Below are 18,554 nucleotides of genomic sequence, written 5' to 3'. Positions count from 1 at the left end.
TTTTTCATTTATTTTCAGATCAAATTGACCATAATATGGCAGAAGTATGACTATGTTTTGAAGAAAGAAAATTTATCATAAAGTGCTACTGGAAGCACGAAAACATCATGGAAGTGCAAAGATAATTTAGAAGACATTTTCACAAAGATCCACCAACGTGACGCACCATTAATTGCATCCGAGATAAGTTTGAAACAGATGGAACTGTGCATGACGCCCATAAGGAGCGTTCAGGAAGACCACGGTATCAACCACCTCGCAAAAGGAAAATCAATTGCTGGAAACCATCCACCGATCCCCACGGAAATCTGTACGACAAATGGCTCGTGAGACAGGAATCGCAAAATCAAGCACCTATCGCATTTTGAAGCGAATGAATTGGAAAAGTTACATTCCAAAATTAATCCACGCTCTAAATGAAGACGATCCTGACCGGAGAGCTGAATTTTGTGAGTGGTACCTGGTCAAATGCGAAGAAGATGCAGCATTTCCATCCAAAATTGTTTGGAGCGATGAGGCCAGCTTCAAGTTAAATGGCTCAATTAACCGACACAATTGCACTTACTGGGCTCCTGAAAATCCACATGTTACTATGGAACACCATTTAAACTTACCAGGGGTTACTGTGTGGTGTGGGATATCAGCATTGGGCATCCTAGGGCCATTCTTTTTTGACCAAACTGTCACTGGGGATATTTACTTAAACTTGCTGCAGGAATCTGTCGGTCCACGTGCCGAAGAGATATTTGATGACGAAGAGATTTACTTTCAGCAAGATGGAGCACCTCCCCACTACCACCGTGATGTAAGGGCCTATCTCGAAGCAACTTTTCCGAACAGATGGATTGGGCGAAGAGGTAGTGTTGAATTCCCTTCGCGTTCCCCAGACCTCACTCTCATGGACTTCTTTTTATGGGGATATCTCAAAGATAAGGTTTACGGCTCAAAACCAGCAACAGTCGATGAGCTGAAAGTGGAAATTGAAAGACAATGTCTTGCAGTTCCAAATGAAATGACTCGTAACACTGTTGAATCCATTGGTCCGCGTTATCGGCTGTGATTGGAACGTGATGGTCATCAGTTTGAACATTTGTAAACATGCATTTATCCATTTATACATTTAACCATTAATCTTGTTTCTAAGTCAATAAACAAGACATTTATTAATTATCATTTAAACAGTGAGTACATTTTTTGGGACACCCTGTGTGTGTATATATATATATATATATATATATATATATATATATATATATATATATATATATATATATATATATATATATATATATATATATATAATTTATTTTTTTTGAAGACATTGTTGAGGCTTGTATGAGACCGAACACACAATGCACAACAAGGGGGGCAGGAAACAAGAGGGGTGGGAGAGGAAAAGACAAAACAGTGGGGAACAGAGACGTAAGGAGATCTGTAGAAGGGAGAAGGATGGGGCAGGGTACACAGGGTAAACAAGATGGACACTACAGGGACTTTCAGGACCTTACATGACAGGGAACTTTCAAGAAGGAAAGCAGGGAACTTGAAGGAGATGGGTTTGGGTGGATTAGCGGGGGAAGAAAAGATCATGGTTTTGGATGGGGGAAGATAAGAGGTGGTGGTGAACAGCTGTTTTGAAGACCTGAAGGGAAGAGTATGCCTGGTGTTGGCTTAATGGTTAGTGTGGTGGGCTTGGGATCCTAGGATCCTGAGTTCAAATCCCACTTGCTGTTGAATTAATACCAGGTGGGGTTGACTCTGCCTGTCATCATTCTGAGGTCAGCAAAATGAGTGCCAGCATGCTGGTATCCTGTGTCGGAGTGGTGACCCATCCAGGATTGTGTCCAATAGCCAAGGAGACTGCTTAGGCAGCACCAACGCTCTGCACAGAGTATGGTCCCAATGGATAGATGGATGGAAGGATGGAGGGAAGAGTGGGATTGAAGAGAGTGTGGGAGTTTATTCCAAAGGAGTGGAAAAAAAGAGGAATTAAAGAGTGAATGTGAGCAATGATTTGTGATTTTGGTGGTTTTACCAGAAGGGGATTGTTGGCCGACCTTGAGCACCCTGCAGAAATGTGGGGGGGGGGGCATATCACAGACAGAGCAGGGGGAGCGAGGCCTAAGAGGAGACGGTAGAAGATAGAAGACAGAAAGACCACGACCTGCCTGTAGTGAGAGAGTGGGAGACTCAAAGACTCAGCCTCACCGCAGGAGATACCAATGATCCTAAATGCCTTGCTTTCCACAGCGTGAAGCCGAGAAAGGTATGCGGCAGGAGCACCAGCCCAGAGAGGAGAGCAGTACTCCATCAGGCTGCCCACAAAAGCTTTGTATTGGTCAGGAGCTCAGGTGGACTGAGGAAGGACTTTGCACGACAGAGGATTCCCAGTCGGCAACTGACTTTGGAGGCCAGGTTGGAAATGTTGCTTTCCCAGGAAAGATAATGGCAGATAGTGAGACCCAGAAGCTTGAATGAAAGGACTTCTTCAAGAAGATTGTTAAGAAAGTAGATTGGGGGGGGGGGTGGAGGGGGTTCCAGACGGTCCTTTCGGAGAGACATCGTGAGTGAGAGTGTGAGAGTTGTCAGGATTGAAAGGCATGTTCCACGCGTTGGACCAGCTTGTGATTTTATGAAGATCTGCAGAGAGTGAAGAAGATTCTGCTTGCTGATCTGACGGATGACAGATGGTACGGCAGAGGGTGGAGTCATCCATCAGAAAAGAGATAAAGAAGATTTTCCAGAGAGTCGGACAGATCATTGATTAAAACCAGAAAAACAACAGGGCCCAGAATGCTGCCTTGAGGAACTCCAGCCTCGACAGAAAGACGGGATGAGAGAACTCCATTTAGGGCCACACGTTGGCTGTGACAGGAGAGGAAGTCAGTGAGCCATGAGTGGAGATGGCCTTGGACACCATCGGAAGAGAGTTTGGTGAGCAGGGCAGGGTAGTTTGGTGAGCAGAGCAGGCAGGGCCAGACCGTATCAAAATCACGCGATATGTTTGGGGATATGGCTCTGATTTCATGTGTGGTATTGAGGACTTCCATCCATTGTTGGGAGAGCAGAAGCAGCATAAGCAGAATATCCAGGGTAGAGTGACCTGATCTGAATCGAAATTGCCATCCCTACATAGGAAATCTACCGACTTCCTGATAATGGTGTGCATGGAGAAACCAACCTGAAAGTTTTTTTTGCCATGTCCTAAAATGTGGAGACTCTTAGCAGAAAAGGGGTAGGACAGCACTCATTGTACAGGTGTGCCGATAGGACTCACCGTGTGAGATACTGCAAATTGCACCCTTGAGGCGCAGGTCACAATCCGCCGTTCTCCACCAGCCCTGTGGGTCAAGGTAAACACAGCCTGGATTCTGCTTAGGTTCCCCAAATTTCCACCTGGTGTACGGAACATGTTCTTTGTGGAACCAGTGAAATCCTCCATCAGTGTTCTGCCAAACAGGAAAGCACCATTCTCTGAAAATGCTTCTTAATTATAACGATGACAGAAATAATTGTTCTTTCAAATAACAATGTAAACGCCAACAATAGTTGAGAAACACAGTTGAGGAAACAAGATTCAAACAAAAGGTTTCCAGACAGATTAATTTCCCACCACACTTGGTGGCGTCACAACGGGCACAGTGCCCACTCTGAATCTGGGAAGTCGCTGGTTCAAACCCTGGCCAAGTCATAACAAAGACTTAATAAATGGTACATTTTGTTTCCTTGCTCGACTCACCATTTAAAAAGGGAGAGAGCACAGACGAACAGCCATATGTTGGCAACCATTGGACATGCTTGACGGGCCTCATGGCATCCCACTGTGTTGAAGTTGATTGTCAAGGAACTCATGTAATTGTAAAGGAACAAGAAAGAAAAAATAGACATAAAATGTCACAGCCCCCATTGTTTTAATAATTTTACTGGATGGAGTTAAATGGCGAGCCAATATTTATTTACAAATAAAATGGCTGCCAGTCTACTATCTTTGATCAGATCGCAAAATAAAATTATCTGCACATGTGTGCCATCATGTATTGTACTTGTGCCAAATTTGAACAAAATTGGACCATGCATGTCCGATAAATGGTTCGGGACACGTTTTAGTAGCAAAATGGCTGCCAGTCTGCCATCTTGGATCTGATCTCGAAACAAAATGACGTGCAGATGTAAGCCATCATTCATTATTCGTGTGCCCAGTTTGAATAAGATAGGAAAATGTATGTCTGAGAAATGGTTTGGGACGTGTTCAATACCGGGGTTTTTTTTTTTTTACAACTAAAATGGCTACCAGTCTAGCAGTCGGCCATCTTTGATCAAATTGCAAAATAAAGTGAGGTGCACGCATATGCCATCATGTACTGTGCTTGGGCCAAGTTTGAAATGAAGTCAATGTTTAGCCTAAACACAGCTTTGTTCGAAGTAATACTGACAATCCTGTCCTCTGCATGCAGCAGTCTTCACGAGTGTCCTTCCGCAATAACCACAATACTTATTTAATTTAGTTGCCTTTTGCCACATTGTATACCTCAACAACATTTCCCATCACGTGGTATATATTATGGATCGGTAACAGTCAAAACAAAATGCCTATGCCTCTGCAGTGACGTGCAGTTTTAAGGCAGGGGTCTTTCAGTCGGAGAGTAGTTAATGTGTGGAATGTTCTCCCGAGAAAGGTAGTGGCAGTGAAGAGGGTGGATTGGTTTAAATCGGAATTAGATATGTACATGGATATATTGGAGAGAGAGAGAGGTATGGATATATTAGCAGGACATGCAAGTAGCTTGTTTGTAGATGATGATGGATACATGAGCTGGTGGAGAGCAGGCAAAGTACTGTGTCAAAGTTCCTTGTGTGTCCATTGATGGGAGAGCTGAGGCAGCATGTCCAATGTAGAGTGACCCAATTTGAATCTGAACTGATGATCTGAGATTAGTCCACTGGAGGAAAGAAAGGATTTGATGTCAACTATGATGATGGATTCCATAACCTTTGTGATAATGGGAAATAAGCCGATAGTTCTGTAATTAAGAGGATACGTTTTTGCATCATTCATGTAATACAGTGATGTTGGCAGATTTCCAAGCAGATGGAAGATTGGATCACCACCAAGCAGATGACCGAGTGCAAATGACAGGGTGAAATGGGCAGAGAGGATGTGCAAGAGCAGCAGAGCAGGTTTTTAGGACACGTGAGCTGATGCCGTCCGGTCTAGTTACAGAGTCAGAGACGAGGGCTGAAAGAAACCTCTCCACCTTCTCAGGTGAAAAAGACAGAGTCCAGGAGCAGTTGGGTATGACAGGAATGGATGAGAAACGAGAGTGAGGGGTTGGGGATACACGATTTAGAAGCAAATGGATTTGAGGGAAGGGGAGCATACTCCAGAGACAGACTTGACAAGGCACCAGCATGTTTTAGAGGGAGACGAGCTTGAAAGTTCATTCATGAGGTGGGACAGATGTTTTTTTTCTGGCTTTTCTGTGAGTGCACACAGACATGTTGCGGGCTTTTGTGGAATGATTTGAGATTTTCTTCAGTCGGATTTGCCTTCCAGGAAGAGAAGGCAAGTTGTTTCAGAGAAATTGCCTCACCACATGATTCAATGTAGCCTGGGTTGGAAGAAAGGTATGATGATAACTGAGGACCACATGCGATGGATCTGACCTAATTTTTCTGTTTCTCAAAATCTTGCCCAAAATATACCATTTCCGACTCGCATCCCTCATCTTTTCATCTGTTTCAACCTGGATGATCTTTTATTTTCATCTGTTCCAACCTGGATGAATGCATTGCCAAGGTTTTGCCTCAAATTGGTAACTCGGATCACTCATATTCTTTACCCACAACTACATTTCATCCTTTTCATCGTAGACCGACTGTTTTTCAGTTTGGGAAGGCTCATTGCAACGGATTTCATTCTTTACTGGCTGATATGCCATGGGCATCTGCTTTTCATCTAGGTCCGCATTTGGCTGCTGAGGAAATATCCCAATGGATTCACATTGGCATTGAGAATTATATTCTTCACGTACCAATCAGATAAAGGCTCATTCTCAACCCTAGTTCGTTCCTGCTTATGTGGCAGCAATTGGCCATTGTAACCATTTTTAAAGCTGTACTATTTATTGGAGACCTTTGATTCAAAGCCCCTGTTTTGTGAAGCAGGTAATCACTGTAAAGGAGTTTTGGAGGATGCCAAGCAGCAATATTCAGATTCTGTTGCTAGTTCCATTCCGACTTAGCGGCTTGGATATAGAGACTTCTGGTGGATTGTCAAGAGTGTTCTTCACCGCAACAAGCCCTCTATACCTCCTCTCTTTCAGGGTCCTGAGGTTCTCATCTCCCTTTTGAATAGGGCCAATCTTTTTGCAGAGCAATTTGCCTCTAATTCTGCACTTAATCATGATGGACATTCCCTTCCTGTTTTTTCATCTTACACAGATACGATTATTTCTGCCCCTCTTGTCACTCCTTAGAATGTTGCCACAATTATTCATTCTTTGGATGCCTCAAAAGCTACTGGTCCTGATGGGATTCCTGCAGTTATATTGTAAAAGTGTTGCCCTGAACTTGCACCAATTCTCTCCAAGCAAGATACAGTTGTGGCCAAAAATATTGGCACCCTTGTACTTTTTTCAAATAATGCAACATTTCTTTCAGAAAATTGTTGAAATTAAAAAATATATATTTTGGTGGCCACATTTGCAATTCTTTGGTTTGCAGTGGAACAAAACAAAAAAAAGTTGAAAAAAGTACGAAATATTAGCTTATTCCACACAGAAATCCTAAAATGGCAAGGCCAATATTATTGGCACCTTTGAGAAGTTGTTTGAAACAATTTGATGTCAAGCAGGTGATTCTTCTTTCCTTTGGAAATGAACACACCTGCGGTGAAATGCAGGTACCTGCAATATAAAAATCACTCATTCAACCACTTTGAATGGAGAAAAGAAGTCATTGTGCTGTTTTGTGTCACTGTGTGTACCGCAATGAGCATGGAGAAAATAAAGAAAACCAGAAATTGTCTGAGAAGGTCAGACACAAGATTGTAGCCAAGCATGGACAACCTCAAGGAAACAAGTCCATCTCCAGAAACCTTGATGTTCCTGTATCCACCACGCACAATGTTATCAGGAAGTTTAAGGCCCAAGGCACTGTAGCCAACCTCCCTGGACGGGGCCGCAAGAGAAAACTTTATTGAAGATTGCAGCAAAGGATTGTTCAAATGGTGAAGAAAGCACCTCGATCAACTGCCAAACAGATTCAAGCTGACCTTCAGACACAAGGAACGACAGTTTCAACTCGCACCATCCGTCGCCAACTCAATGAAAAGGGGTTCTATAGCAGAAGACCCAGGAGGACCCCACTGCTGAGAGAGAGAGAGAGACATAAGAAAGCCCGACTGGAGTTTGCCAAAACACACCTGAACAAGCCAAAATCCTTCTGGGAGAATGTCCTGTTGACAGATGAGACCAAATTAGAGTTTTTTTGGTAAAGAACATCATCTCTATGTTCACAGAAAACAAAATGAAGCCTTCAAAGAAAAGAACACCTTCCTGACAGTTAAACATGGAGGAGGTTCAGTGATGTTTTGGGGTTGCTGTGCTGCCTCAGGCACTGGGTGCCTTGAATGTGTGCATGGCATCATGAAATCAGGAGATTACCAAGGAGGAATTTTGGAGCACAATGTTCAACCCAGTGTCAGAAAGCTGGGTCTCTGTCGAAGGTCATGGGTCTTGCAGCAGGACAATGACCCCAAACACACTTCAAAAAGCACCCAGGAATGGTTCAACACAAAACGCTGGACTGTTCTGAAGTGGCCAGCAGAGTCCAGGTCTAAATCCCAATGAACACCTGTGGGGAGATCTGAAAACAGTAGTAGGGAGAAGGTACCCTTCAAATTTGGGAGAACTGGAGCAGTTTGCACAAGAACAGTGGGACAAACTGCCAGTAGAGAGGTAAAGGAAGCTCATTCATGCCTATAGGAAGTGCTTCACTGCAGTTATTTTGTCCAAAGGCTGTGATACCAAATATCAAGTCAAGGGTGTCAATAATTTTGTCAATGCTATTTCTTTTTATTTTCTGATTTAAAAGGATATATAAAGTTCTGAATCAAAAACAAAGGTTGTCATAGTAACAGTGAAATAAGCAATTGTGGAGATGAAATACTTTTGTCAATTTCAACATATTTTTGAGAAAATTGTGAGTTATTTGAAAACAAGTGTGAGGTGCCAATATTTTTGACGATGTAATATGTGCTTGGCCAATTCAGTGTTTCCCTCATCGTGGAAAGTGGCTTCCTGTGTCCCTGCTTTTAAGGGAGTCTGTGAGTATTCTCTGACTACTAATGCTACTGATTACCATCACATTAGACTTCTTCCTAGGATTTGTAAGGTCTATGAATGCTTTATCAATCATCAGCTATTTGGTCACATTGAGGACAATGAACTTCTTACTGACTGTCAGTATGGCTTTCGCCATTCCAGGTCAACGGACAACTTACTCTCCCTAATTACTCATCACTTTAACAGGACCTTACATTTTAGGGGTGAGACCGGTTTAGTTTCTTTGGATATTTCAAAGGCCTTTCATAAGGTGTAGCATAAGGGACGACTGTGCACGCTTCAGTTGTATGGTGTCGGGTGGAATGTTAAATACAAAGAAATACAAGGAAATCAGACACAGGTGGAGGCCATTCAGCCCATCAAGCCTGCACCTCATTAACATTACACCAATTTATGAACACAAGATCAAAATAAGAAAATATAAATAGAAATATTTTTTAAATAGCGTCTTTGTATTTATTTATTACATGTACAGTATTTTTTTTCTCAGGGGAGGGGGCATGGGCTTGGTTAATAAAACACACCTCAACCATACAACACCCCCTTGATGAGACCCCCACCAACAACACTCCTTACCTCCCATATCCATTGCCACCCCCAGATCCTTCGCCTGTGTGACACGCTCCAAAATGACCCCTTGCATCCTGTAATCTCTATTTTCATTGTTCTTTCCCATCCCCAACACCTTACACTTGCTCAGGTTAAATTCCATCTGCCAATTTTTTGCCAAATCTATGCAAGTATCAATACTCTCCTGAATATGATCACCACCCCTTCTACAATCCACCTTACCTCCAAGCTTTGTGTCATCTGCAAATTTGGAAAGCTTACTCTTTACCCCATTAACCAAATCGTTGATGTAAATAATGAATCGTAATGGTCCGAGTACTGATCAATGAGGTACCCCATTACTTACATCCTCCCAGCAAGACATCCTCCCACTCACAGCTACTCTTTGCTTCCTATCACTAAGCTGGTTTGCAATCCAATTAGCCACCTGACCAGCCCCTCCACAAGCCCTCACTTTGGTTAACAACCTCCGATGTGGTACCTCATCAAATGCCTTCTTAAAGTCGAGATATACTATATCCACTGCCTTTCCCTCATCCACCAAATCAGAAACTGCTTCATAGAACTCCAAAAGATTTGTTAGACAGGAACTACCTTTGGTAAACCCATGCTGACTACCTTTAATTCGTTTGTATTTGTTCAAATGGTTCCAAATTTGATCCCAAATTAATGTCTCCAACACCTTCCCTACAGCTTAAGTCAAACTAACAGGTCTATAGATTCCCAATTCTTCTTTGGATTCTTTATTAAATAATGGTGTTACATTTGCAACTCTCCTATCCTCCGGTACCTGTCCTGACTAAAGGGAACTATTGAAAATATCCGTTAACATCTCGCTTACCTACTCAGCCACCTCCATCAACACTCTCAGGTGCGTATTATCTGGACCCAAAGCCTTATCTACTCTTAGATTTCCAAGCTGTTCCTTTACTTCCTCCACTCCAACCTGGATCTTTTGTAAAAGCCCTTCCTCACCTCCTTGATAGATACTCTCAGCTATTGGCAATTCTCCCGACTGTGTAAAAGTTGAAGTAAAATACCTGTTTAATGAGCCTGCCATCTCACTTTCATCACTAGCCACTCTCCCATGCTGTTCCTCAATGGGCCCACACTGGTCCTAACCTGTTCTTTTCCCCTGATATATTTAAAGAAAGCCTTGCTATTATGTTTAATATTCTTAGCCATGTCCTTCTCGTACTCTCTTTTGGCTTGCCAAGTTATTTTCTTCACTTGCCTTTGTTTACTTGGATACTGATAGAAATCCAACTCCAGTCTTGTTATTTTAAACCCAAGAAATGCCTTCTGCTTCTCCTTAATAGCATTCCTTATCTCACTGCTCAACCACCCTGGTGTCTTTCTGCCTCTAGTTTTACACCTCATTGGAATGGACTTACTCTGCACTCCACATATTTGCTCCTTGAAGGTTTCCCATTTCTCTGATGCCGATTGTCCTGTTGTTTGAGTCTCCCAATCTACATCACCCAACTCTCTCCTCATACCATCAATGTTTGCCTTCCTGAAATCCAATAGCCTTACCCCACTATCCTGAACTCAACCCTTAACAGAACGTTTGCACACATAATGCTATGGTCACTTGCTCTCAAATGCTCCCCTACCTCCACATCCTCCACCATATTGGGATCGTTATTTAAAAGGAGGTCGAATACTGCACTCCCCAAGTGGGCTTATCGACAAACTGGGTTAAAAAGCAATCTGGAACTAAATCTCAGAAACCTTCATCCGCTCTTCCCTTTCCCTGTTCCTAGAACCAATCTATCCATGGCAAGTTAAAATCCCCCATAATCAATACTCTTCCCTTAACATATGGCCTTTTGAATTCTTCATGTCCTCCTCCTTCCTCCTCTTCCTTCACACTCGGAGCCCTGTAAAAGCATCCTCCCAGTATCATACTGTTTTTACAATCTCTAATCTCTACCCATACGGAATCCTCAACATTTATTCCTTCCTTCATGTCACCCGTCACTCTTGATGCAATGTTGTCCTTCACCCAGATTGCCACTCCTCCTCCTATTCTCTCCTTCCTATCACATCGATACACCTTGTAGCCTTCCAATCCTGTCCTCCAGTTACTCTCCTTAAACCGTGTCTCACTTACTGCAACTATATTGTACTCCTCACGATCTACTTTGGCTTCAAGCTCTTCCATCTTATTATTTAAACTTCTGGCATTGGTATAGAATATTTTTAACTTTTCCCTTCCTGAAATTCTATTTTCTTGCCTGGCCTTAATCATCACAATTACATCATCCGTTCCTTCCTTCACAGCTTCCCCACCCTACGCTGATCTAAAAAAGCCTGAATTCCTTCCTCAATTCCCACTGCAACCCTTGCTGCCCCCTTTCTGTACAACATACAGCCATCATTCTGGAAACACTCCCTTTGTCCCCTCAATGATTCCCACTGCTTCCTTAATGTAAAGCCATCCTCCCTCCACCATTCTTCCAGCCATTGGTTGACGTCTATTGCTCTGCTCATAATTTCTATATTGTTTCCTAATCTTGGGAGCATCCCAGAAAACATGACCTCACAACCCTTTGCTTTCAGCCACTTGCCCAATATCCTGTGTCTATTTTTCAAAACCTCTGAGTAAACTTTCCCTTCATCATTTTCTCCTTTTACCACAGTACCACAACCACAGTTTTACGAGTACCACAACCAACTTCTTCCGTCCATGACCCAATGTGATGTCGTTTACCCTTCCTTCAATGTCCCTAACTCCTGCTCCTTCAAAACTACACACAACTCCATGTCTCCCATCCTTCCTGCAGAATCTACATATTTAATTATCTCATCACCCACAAAAACTGTCTTCCAAACCTCATTTCTACCAATTTATATTGCTGCACCTCAACCACTGCCTGTATCCACTACACATCCACCAATGCCTGCACCTGCTGCACCTCCACCACTGCCTGCACCCACAACACCTCACTACTGCCTGCTCCTCCACCACTGCCTGCACCCACCGCAACTCCAACACTGCACATCCACCACTGCCTGCATCTGCTGCACCTCCACCACTGACTGCACCCTGCTGCACCTCCACCATTGCACATACACCACTGCATGCCCCTGCTGCACCATCATCACTTCCAATATCCTCAGAAACCTCACTCCTCAACCGTAACCAACTATTATCTACAAATTTCTCACATTCTGCTACTTGCTGCAAATTATCTATCCGTTCCTTAAACCGAGTAATAACTATCCTGAAGGGGGTTATTTCCTCATACTTCCTGCAACAGGAAGAACCCTCTGCTTCCCCGATTGTTTATATGCCTACATTGAGCATCCATCACATTTTACGTACTCCTCTGCCTTTCTCCTTCGGTCTCTATTTTACCCATTTTTTTTTATATCCCCATCGTCCCAAGGCCCCAACTGACTTAAAACGTTCTCCATCATTTCTTCCTTTCAAGCCAAAAGTTGGAGGTGATCTTTGATGGTTAATCATCCCTGATTTGCTCTGTAAATTCTGGTGTTCCTCTGGGTTCCATTCCTGGTCCTTCTCTCTTTCTGGTATATATCAATGACTTGTCTGATAACGTTTTATCACAACCCACCATGTATGCCAATGATTCCACACTCTATTGTGTCTCCCCAAATTCAAGTAACACTTCTTGTGGTGAGGTCTCTGCCTCATGAAACAATGATTTAGTGAATGTGTTGAAGTTGAGTCACCGTTGGCTGGTGACCTCCAATACCAAGAAGACTAAATTGCTGTCCCTGTCTCATTCTGGAGACAGGTCTTTTCCTCCTGTGCACATGGCTCCTTTGATCTTCCCAGAAACATCAGACCTGTGCTTACCTCATCTTGAAATCTCCCCAAAATCTCAGCTGGGAGAAGTATATATCGGGTATTGCAAAGAGTGCTTCTATGCGAGTTGGTTATCTCTATCGCGCCCAGAAATATGTACCTCCAGATGCTATCCTCTATTTGTGCAAGACAACTATACACCTCCTTATGGAGTAGGACAACCAGAATAAGATAATTTAACTCAAAATCATAAATGTACATTTCTCTTGATTTACTGCCCCTGTTCCCAGTGTGTACTCATACTTCTGCACTGCTGTAAAGGCCAATCCAGACTGAGGTATCCAGTTGGTGGGCCACGAGTGTCAGAAACGCCTGATGCCGCGGGTCGGTTATCGCCACGATGACTGCTCCTCGATGTTTGCACATCCAGGCGGCCTCACGCCAGCTTGCCATGGAACGCAGAAGATGGTAAGTGGTGTTACTGAACGACAGGGTGTCCACCACACGTGGGTCCGGAAAGATTGCAGGAGAGGGCAACTCTGGGTCTTAGAGGATTTGTTTGGAGTAAAAAGAGAAGGGAAGGGGAAAGCAATGTGAGTGCAAACAGTGGAGGTTAGTTACATGACTCATTTCTATTTGTTCCTTCATTTAACTTCATTTGAATAGACATGGTGGAGCAAATAGAATAACCAAACAAATATTTGGTTATTTTATAATAGTTTGAACAGCCATCAGATTTATTAGGGTTATTTAGTGTTCACTGAAGGTATATGACAGCAAAAAATAATATTGAGTTCAGAAAAGTCTTTTATTAGTCCCCTACCGGTATCACCAGAGCTTTTTTTGTGCTCTCCGTCTGTCCCACCATCTGTCCCACCTGGAGTTTTCCAGACTTTTTTCCCATACCCTCTAACATATTCAACTGAAACTTGGTACTTGGCTATATTATAATAAGATAAAGAACCAGTTCGAGCTTCAGGGCGTTTCGTCAATTTTTCCAGAGTTATGCCCTTTTTAGACTTAGAAAACTCAGTTTCTTCTTATTTTTCTTCTTCATTTTGGTTCTGAAATCAGCTCAGGCATGCATTGCAGCAAACTTTTTATCTCCGGTTTGTTATCCAAGTTGTCTTTATTGCTTTCTAATCTACAAAGGATATCAGTAAATGAAAGTTGCTTTTCCTTATATTTTGCCGAATCGACCCAAACAGGGTGGGTGAGTGGGTTTCTTCTTCTTCGTTTTGGTTCGAGTATCGGCTCGAGCATGCATTAAATGCAAACAAATTTTTTATTTGGGACATTCATTGGGACACTCTCGACATTCATTGGGACCTGTAAGGGACATGTATTGCAAAGCAATTCTTGCTCTTGTTTAACTCGGTATTTTGAATTACAGAAATTGTGGCTCATGGAAGAGGTAATGATGGTGAAATTCCAACAGTTGGAGAGAAACATGGGACAAATTGAAGTCTCTGCCTCAATGCAAGTTTAAAAACAACAATTTTGTTTTTAATGACCAAAACGAAGTACAGACATGGGGTTCTGGTGAAATGCACTTTAACTGTTTTATGTTGAACACGAGTGGGAATTATATTAACATAAAGATTAGAAAAAAAAACGCAAAATGTTATTTATAATGTTATATTATATCAGGAGCTTATGTCATGGGGTGGGTCCTCAAGTGACGTGACCGTTGTGGTGGATGGCGGGGACGTGGATGTGCCAGTAGAGGGCCAGGAGAACTTGCAGGGCTGGGACATCTCCCCTTCTGATGCACTCTCCTGACAGGCCAGGGCATGATGCCAGGAAGAGATTCAAGAGAAAATGGGGGTGAAGTCCCAGTTTGTCCTGCCTTACCAAAATGCTCTGCCCCACTCCTTTGTATTTCCCAGCTGCTCCTGCCTCCCTTTCTCTATTCTTTTATGACCATTGGACTAATGTTATAAATTTGAATTGTTTTATTTGGCCCATCTCCTTTCTCAGCTGCTCCTTTAGGTCATCTCTTCGAGCATGACCTAATAATATTGGTGTTGAGAGGAGAGGTGACGATCCGTCCGTCTGTCCGTTCACAATGAAGTTGAAGCGGGAGATCTGGTCATTAGTGATCCTAATAGAGGTCGATGAGACGTACACGATGGTATGACTTTCAAAGTCACCGAAGGTCAAGGTCAAGGTCACGAGGCCTTTGAAGTTGCGAAAATGACGATTTTCAAGTTCTATCTCCGCCATTTCTCAAGCGATCTTGAATTTGATTGTAGCATATGAATCTATGGGAGAATATCTAAATTTTGGTCGGGCCGGATTTTCGATATTCGCTTTCGTTTTCGTGTCACGTGACTTCAAAGTTGGCAAAAAATGCGAAAATGATGATTTTCAAAATCTATCTCCTCCTACATTTCTCAAGCAATCTTGAATTTGATTGTGGCATATGAATCTATGGGACAATATCTAAATTTGGTCGGGCCGGATTTTCGAGATTCGCTTTCGTTTTCGTGTCACGTGACTCCAAAGTTGGCAAAAAATGCGAAAATAACGATTTTCATGCCAAAATGACGATTTTAAAAATCTATCTCCTACATTTTTCAAGCAATCTTGAATTTGATTGTGGCATATGAATCTATGGGACAATATCTAAATTTGGTCAGGACGGATTTTCGAATTTCACTTTCGTTTTCGCGTCACGTGACTTCAAAGTTTGCAAAAACTGCCCTACCTTCAGGAGGCTATATATTTTCTCGCAGAGATGACCGTCACTCCCGCACGGGTGTATTTTGTATCTCTAGTCTTTGTTTCCATGGTGGTGCCTGTTCTCTGTCAGTAGGGGCTGGTTTGGTCTTTTCTTCTTGCGATGTTGTTTTCCTGTTAATTTTTTTTGTTTGAGCAGTGCCCCTGCAAAGTTCATGGTGTCGAGTTCCTTTAATGGGGATAATTTAGGTACCAATCTCGAGTGCTTTGTTGGTTCTCCTAACGAGTATTTTTCTCCGTATAAGTACACGAATCAGAAAATAATCGTATTTTGTTTTCTATTCAGTATAGTTGTTGTCTTTCCTTGAGTGGGGTCAATATCATCTCCTATATTTTGTTTTCAAACTCTTCTTCCAGTCTTCACTGTTCCTCATCTCATCATCCTCTCCCTCTAGTCCACTCCACCATTTCCCTCCATCCTCCTGCGAGTCATCATCCACCATTGTCGTTTTCATCCTATCTGTTTGAACGGACGGACATTAAAAAAAAATTCCTTTTAACTTTAATTTGCTCATCTGACTCGAGAACGATTTTTCCATTCACACAGCAAATTTATTTTGTGAGTGTGATTGTTCTCCAATTTAGCCAATGGTTTATCTGAGTTATGCTCCAGTGTTTTTTTTTTTTTTCTGTATACATTTAAAATAAAAAAAATAGTTCACCGGAAATGATTCATCCTATCTGAAAAGTTCATCCTATTTGTATTTTCACCCACTCCATGACGAAGTCGGGTCCGTGTCTCTCCCCCCTCCCCCCCCCCGGACACAACTTGTCTTCGCCGCTGGGTCTCTCATGACATGCCACATTCCAAAGCCTGGCTTTGCTGCATCGCCCCTCCTCACGCAATTGCTGCCACATCCCCACCATCCCTTTGTCCACCCAGACCTCCACCACTAGCAAGTCCTTGACTCCCATCCTCCTCATATCTTCTTTTGCTTTTCTTATGGTGTTAACTGCTATCTGTTTTACTTTATTATTATTTAGGAGTTTATGTGGGGTTGACCAAACTTTTTTCAATTTGTGGAATGGCACCATCTCTGCTCTGGTGGCCAATCTGGTCTTCTTCAGCCAGTCCATGAATCTAACTCCCCTTGTGTTCATCCCCTACTGCTCATGTCTTAAACAGACTTTACAATGGAGAAAGGCCTCCTTCTCCTCTATGCTTCAACACTCGGTGTTGAGGTTTCTCTTGTTCAGCTTCGTTTTTGAAGAGACAGGTAGCACCTTCCCAGCCTCTCGGCTTGCTGCAGATCCGTCTCCTTGTGAGATGTTATTTTTCTCACCAAATGAGGTGCATGCTTCACTCTTTGCAGTGCACATTCCACCTGCACAGTGTCACTGCATAGACTCAGGATAAGGGGTCTGTGTACCATAATTTGTTTCATTTTCCTGTATTTACAACACAAGTTCCAGTCATCAAAGTCCCTTCCTCTCCAACACCTCTTCCCACGCTCATCGATATCACATCGCGAGTGAGGTACCAACAACACTGTACTGCCTCAAACCCATTTCCCCCACTTTCCACTGAGCCCACAGGACAATCGGTGCTGGTCACCTGCTCTCAGCACAATGATCTTCTGGGGCTCCATGCAGCATGTCCAAGACGTAACCAACCGTGGGGCCTTGTTCCGGGTTAAAGGCCACCAGGCCAAGTGCATCCACCGGCAAACCACTCCTCCAAGCCCAATTAAGCATCTCCACCTTAGCCACGTCATCCTCAACACCCAGTGCTCCACATGGTCTATTGGAAATACAAACAGCCGTAGAGCGTCAACTCGGGAGCACACATAGTTCCAATCCACATGCACCTCGCAGCGGCCCTAATCTCTGCTCATTAATATTACCAGCTCTTCCTCCACATTACCTCCCTCCTTCTTTTCCTCCCCTTGCCACCAGTCATGGCCCCTGGATCGCCATTGGCGGAACAAGGTGGGGAAACCAGTGAGAGATGGTGTGACGAGTTGATTGCATGCTGACATAATTGACGCCATCACACGTGCACGTGTGTGCGTGTGTGTGTGTGTGTGTGTGTGTGTGTGTGTGTGTGTGTGTGTGTGTGTGTGTGTGTGTGTGTGTGTGTGTGTGTGTGTGTGAGATCCCCATATGCAGGTTTAGGAAGATGGAACGGAGTCCTCCCAGGTCTCGAAGTATCCACCTCTGTTTCAGTAAGCGGGGTGGGAGGGATGGGTCATTATTCATGGACCAAGCTGTGAAGTTTTGTTCCAAGGGCTCTTTTCAGGATCGAGAGCAAGCACCGACAGCTTCCAACTGAAGTTTGTGGTAATATTCCCAGGGATGGTTTTTGAGATCTCCATGAGGTTCTTCATCATCGTTCACGTCAATTATCACTGGCACAAGTTCGTCGCTCTTCAGCTTCCAAGCTCTTTTCACTTCATTTTTGAGATCATGGTATTTGGTAATTTACTTGATTTCTTCATCGTTTAGGCCAAAATTGCTGGGTACCAACTCCTCATTAAGCAATGCCTTCCTTTTCCTTTTTGTACCTCAGTACTATATCCGGTTGCAATGCTTTGTTTTCTTTGTTCGTGCTCGATGGGATAATTAGGTCGTACGTGAGCGGTACTTCCTTGTTTTCAACGACTGCTTTTTGTTCGTGCTTCCATGAGTTTTCTGGAAGTGGGATATTGACGTTTTTGTAGATGTGCCAGTGGATCACTCCACATACCTTGTTGTGGCTTTGTGTGTGCAGTTGTTCTGAAATCAATTTTTACATCCCGATAGGAGGTAGGTTGTACTTTCTGTTTCTGTCTTGCAGAACCTGCACCTGTACGATTGACTCAATCCCACCATCTTCTTGAAGCCATTTGTGTAGTCTCCTTGGTCTTGGGCATTTATAATGATTTGTTCTCCATCCCAGTTGAGCTGACCTCTCTTTAGCCATTGATTACAAAGAGCCTTCTTTGTCGATGCCCATTCTGTCTAACTCCTTTTTAATTTTTTTAACACCTTCTTTCACTTTTATCGTTCTCCCAGTTGTTGGTGTATATCTGTCGATATTTCATGTTGTATTTTTCTTTCGTATTTTTTGCAAGAGTTGGGGCTGTATTCGTCGCTGTTTCGGTTTCATGTGTGACATCTTTCATTTGCACTTGTCTTTG

General features: G+C 43.1%; 1 protein-coding gene across 1 annotated transcript in view; it reads right to left on the bottom strand.

The window, feature by feature from the left end:
- Positions 1–18,554, bottom strand: part of MRC2 (mannose receptor C-type 2) — a 382,895-nt gene that overhangs the window by 64,444 nt on the left and 299,897 nt on the right. The window contains exons 24-25 of the mRNA XM_085876862.1: positions 12,997–13,238; positions 3,278–3,449 (exon numbers count right to left, since the gene is read on the bottom strand). Coding sequence (XP_085732988.1) covers positions 3,278–3,449; positions 12,997–13,238 — 414 coding nt within the window. The remainder of the gene's footprint in view (positions 1–3,277; positions 3,450–12,996; positions 13,239–18,554) is intronic.

Source organism: Eptatretus burgeri, chromosome 4, assembly GCF_056783735.1.
Source record: "Eptatretus burgeri isolate ZD-2024b chromosome 4, Ebu_testis_v1, whole genome shotgun sequence".
Lineage (NCBI taxonomy): Eukaryota > Metazoa > Chordata > Myxini > Myxiniformes > Myxinidae > Eptatretus > Eptatretus burgeri.
Note: the sequence above shows the minus strand (reverse complement) of the source record. Positions and strands in the feature narration are given on the sequence as shown.